This window comes from Benincasa hispida, chromosome 11 (assembly GCF_027475165.1).
Source record: "Benincasa hispida cultivar pf3 chromosome 11, pf3_genome.v1.1, whole genome shotgun sequence".
NCBI classification, from domain to species: domain Eukaryota; kingdom Viridiplantae; phylum Streptophyta; class Magnoliopsida; order Cucurbitales; family Cucurbitaceae; genus Benincasa; species Benincasa hispida.
This window is the reverse complement of record NC_143488.1, coordinates 38,534,353-38,538,352: the sequence shown is the minus strand read 5'-3', so window position 1 is coordinate 38,538,352 and position 4,000 is coordinate 38,534,353. Positions and strand designations below refer to the sequence as shown.

The 4,000-nt window shown below is 40.1% G+C and overlaps 1 protein-coding gene across 1 annotated transcript; it reads right to left on the bottom strand.

The window, feature by feature from the left end:
- Window positions 1-962: 962 nt before the first annotated feature.
- LOC150032622 (uncharacterized) lies at window positions 963-2,184 on the bottom strand. Its single transcript, XM_090306958.1, has 2 exons — window positions 1,992-2,184; window positions 963-1,411 (listed from the first exon to the last, which is right to left on the bottom strand). The coding sequence occupies exons 1-2, from the start codon at window positions 2,182-2,184 to the stop codon at window positions 963-965; spliced, it is 642 nt and encodes a 213-aa protein (XP_090163084.1).
- Between the last annotated feature and the right edge of the window lie 1,816 nt (window positions 2,185-4,000).

The following is a 4,000-nucleotide window of genomic DNA, read 5'->3' as shown; positions in this document are numbered from 1 at the left end:
TTTTCTTGTGAAATTCTTAGCGATACTCACCTCAAATCCTAACGAGATTTCCCTCGAGAGCGATACCCTCCTTACAAAGTCTCGTTGTAATTCTCCACGTTGAACTGCTTGCTTGTTCTTGGCAAGCAGTTGTCTACTTATGCCCAATTCTCTGATACAACTTCAAAAATTCATAACTCAAAATCTAGAACTCTTTTCAAGAAACTTCCTTCTACAAACTTGTTTAGATTTGAGTTACCTTTCTTACCTTAAAATTTCAGCCCAAACTTCTTTGTAGTTTGGCTTGAAACTTCCAAATTTCACCATAGGTTCGGATTAATTCGTGGTTCTGCCTCTCTTGCAAATTCTCCTCCTTTGTTCTTCTCCTCTTACAATCGTTCTCCAACAGGACCACCTCGAAAACTAGATTTCCCTCAGCTTTCAAATGGCACCGAATTTACTAGATTTCCTCTTGTCAATTGTCGAAACCATGCCTTTGAAATTTCTATTCCTTTTTAATCTCTCTGCTGCTTCCTAAATTCAAGGAATAAGTTGCGACGTCAGCGTCTCTTGGTGCCTCCAACCAGACAATGATTGAGTTTCTTCATTTAAGATATTTCCTTCCCTTTCTTCATAATCCCTATAAACAACATATTTATCTACTTTTTTTAAAAATAAAATATGTAATATAGAAACCCTTTTGGCTAAACATGCTTATCTAAGGAACCTAAGTTTAGGGTTTACAATCATCTCCCCCTTAAAAGAAATTTCGTCCTCAAAATTTACCTAATTTGTCATCTGAAAAGTTGAGGGTATCTCCTCCTCATTTATTCTTTAAGTTCCCAGGTTGCTTCCCCAATCCCATGATTATGCCATAAAACCTTCACCAAAGGAATCGTCTTATTTCTGAGTACCTGATCCTTCCTGTCCAAAATCTCGATAGCCTCTTCCTCGTAAGATAAATCTTCTTTAAGCTGTACTAGTTATGTTGCTAGTATGTGCATAGGATCAGGCACATATTTCCTTAGCATCGACACATGAAATACATCGTGAATACGAGCTTGCTCCATCGGCAACAGCAATCTATAGGCTGTTGGACCAACTCGTTCCACAATTTCATATGGCCCGATGTATCGTGGACTTAACTTCTCTTTTCTCCAAAACCGGAGAATTCCTTTCCATAGAGATACCCAGAGAAATACTCGTTCTCCAAATTCAAATTCTAGTTCTCTTCTTCGTTTGTCGGCGTAGCTCTTCTGTCTATCGCAAGCCGCCTTAAGATTATCCCTGATGATTTTCACATTCTCTGATTTTTGTTGAACTAATTCTGGACCCAGTAAATTTTGTTCTTCGACTTCGTTCCAACATACTGGAGTCTTGCGAGGTCGGCCATACAATCCTTCATAGGGAGCCTCCGATAATAGAATGGTAGCTATTGTTGTAGGCGAATTTAATCAATGATAGTTATGTATCCTAACTTCCTTTGAATTGTAGTACACACACTCTTAACATGTCTTCTAGTGTCTGTATAGTTCTTTCCGACTGTTCATCTGTTTGCGGATGAAAATCCGTACTGAAATGCAATTTAGTGCCCATAGCCTTCTGTAAACTAGGCTAAAATTTTGAAGTGAACCTCAAATCCCGATCCGACACTATCGACACTGCGGCTCCATATTGACTGATTATCCTATCCACATAAATCTTAGCTAGATGGTCTAGTGTAAAAGTAACTTTTACTGGTATAAACTTGGTTGTCTTAGTCAGTCTATCGACAATTACCCAAATACCATAAAATCCTGAGGGTGTTTTAGGCAATCCAAATAGAAAGTCCATTGTCACATGCTCCCACTTCCACTCAGGCAATGGAAGTGGATTGAGTAATCCTGCCGGTCTTTGTCTTTCAGGTTTTACTTGTTGACAGATTATACATCAGTCCACATATTCTGCTATGTCTCTCTTCATCCCAGGCCACCAATAAGATTTCCTCAAAGTTCTATACATCTTGGTGTTACCTGGATGCATATCGTAGGCCGAACTATGTGCTTCCTCTAGAATGGCTTGTTTATGTTGTAGCTTGTTAGGCACACACATTCTCCCTCCCTTTTCTAGAACATTGTCTGCTCCTAGTTGAAAGTCATCCCTGATGCCCTTACTTACATCATCAGCAATTTTCTGAAAATCAGGGTCTTCCAACTGATCCCGCATAAGGTTTTCCACTAAGGTCGGCCTTATCTAAAAAGTAGCTATCATTCCCCTTGACGGTTCCACTGATAAGGCAGTTCTGGAATTCCTGAACTCTTGCAATAGCATTCCTGTTATTGAACCAACAATGGCCTTGGGTTCCGAGGATTTTCTACTTAGTGCATCTGCCACAACATTAGCCTTACCAAGGTGGTACTCGATGGAACAGTCGTAATCTTTAATCAATTCAATCCATCTTTGTTGTCTTAAATTTAACTCTTTTTTATCTAAGATATATTTTAAGCTATTGTGATCTGTAAATATCCTACAACGTTTTCTAAATAGGTAATGTCTCCACAACTTCAGTGCCAAAAATACCGCTGCCAACTCCAGATCATGCGTGGGATAAATGCCCTCGTGTTTCTTAAGTTGATGAGAGGCATATACAATCACCTTTCCATCTTGCATCAACACACATCCCAATCCTTGTCGGGACGCATCACAATAAATCTCAAATTCCTTACCTGGAATAGGCAAGGTAAGCACTGGTGCTGATACTAGTCTCCATTTTAGCTCCTGGAAACTATGTTCACACTCCAACGACCATTCAAACTTCACGCCTTTCTTGGTCAGGTTCGTCAACGGAAGAGCTATCTTAGAGAAACCCTCCACAAACCTCCGATAATAACTTGCCAAACCCAGGAAACTGTGTATCTCTGAAACAGTTGTGGGTTGTTCCCAATTAACTATTGCTTTTGCCTTCTGGGTGTGTATACTAATACCCTTTGCTGAAACAACATGACCAAGAAATACTACCTGATTTAATCAAAAGTCGCATTTACTAAATTTAGCATACAAATGCTTATCTCGCAATGTCTGCAGTACTATCCTCAGGTGGATAATACGCTCCTCTCTACTACAGTAATCCACCAGTATATCATCAATGAATACTATCATGAACTGATCCAAGTAGGGATGGAATACCCTGTTCATGAGATCCATAAATATCGTAGGGACATTTGTCAATCCAAATGGCATTACAAGGAATTCGTAATGTCCATATCTCGTTCTAAATGTGGTTTTTGGAATATCGGCATTTGCCCCCCAAGCGATGTTGGCGAGATCCCCAGCAGCGACACTAGCGAGATCCTTTAGAGCAATACCCTCTGGAACGACACCAGCGACACCAGTGATACTCGCTAGAGCGATACAGGGACACCAGCGATACCCTTTAGAGCGATACCAGGCTTTTCCTGTGAAATTCTTAGCGATGCTCACCTCAATTCATAGCGAGATTTCCCCCGAGAATGATACCCTCATTACAAAGTCTCGTTGTAATTCTCCACGTTGAACTGCTTGCTTGTTCTTCACAAGCAGCTGTTTGCTTATGCCCAATTCCTTGGTACAATTTCAAAAATTCATAACTCAAAATCTAGAGCTCTTTTCAAGAAACTTCCTTCTACAAACTTGTTTAGATTGAGATAGCTTTCTTACTCTAAAATTTCAGCCCAAACTTCCTTGTAGTTTGGCTTGGAACTTCCAAATTTCACCACAGGTTCGGATTAATTCGTGGTTCTGCCTCTCTTGCAAATTCTCCTTCTTCATTCTTCTCCTTTTACAATCGTTCTCCAACAAGACCACCTCGAATACTAGATTTCCCCCAGCTTTCAAATGGCACCGAATTTACGAGATTTCCTCTTGTCAATTGTCGAAACCATGCCTTTGAAGTTTCTCTTCCCTTTTAATCTCTCTGCCGCTTCCTGAATTCAAGGAATAAGTTGCCACGTCAGCCTCTCTTGGTACCTCTAGCAGAACAATGATTGAGTTTCTTCATTTAAGA

What these genes read in the sequence shown, in the direction of transcription:
- LOC150032622 (XM_090306958.1), bottom strand. Translation starts at nt 2,184, where the DNA reads ATGCGGGATCAGTTGGAAGACCCTGATTTTCAGAAAATTGCTGATGAT. An exon ending in GGCCTACGATATGCATCCAG is followed by an intron (nt 1,412 to 1,991) that starts GTAACACCAAGA and finishes CTACAACAATAG; the next exon opens with CTACCATTCTATTATCGGAG.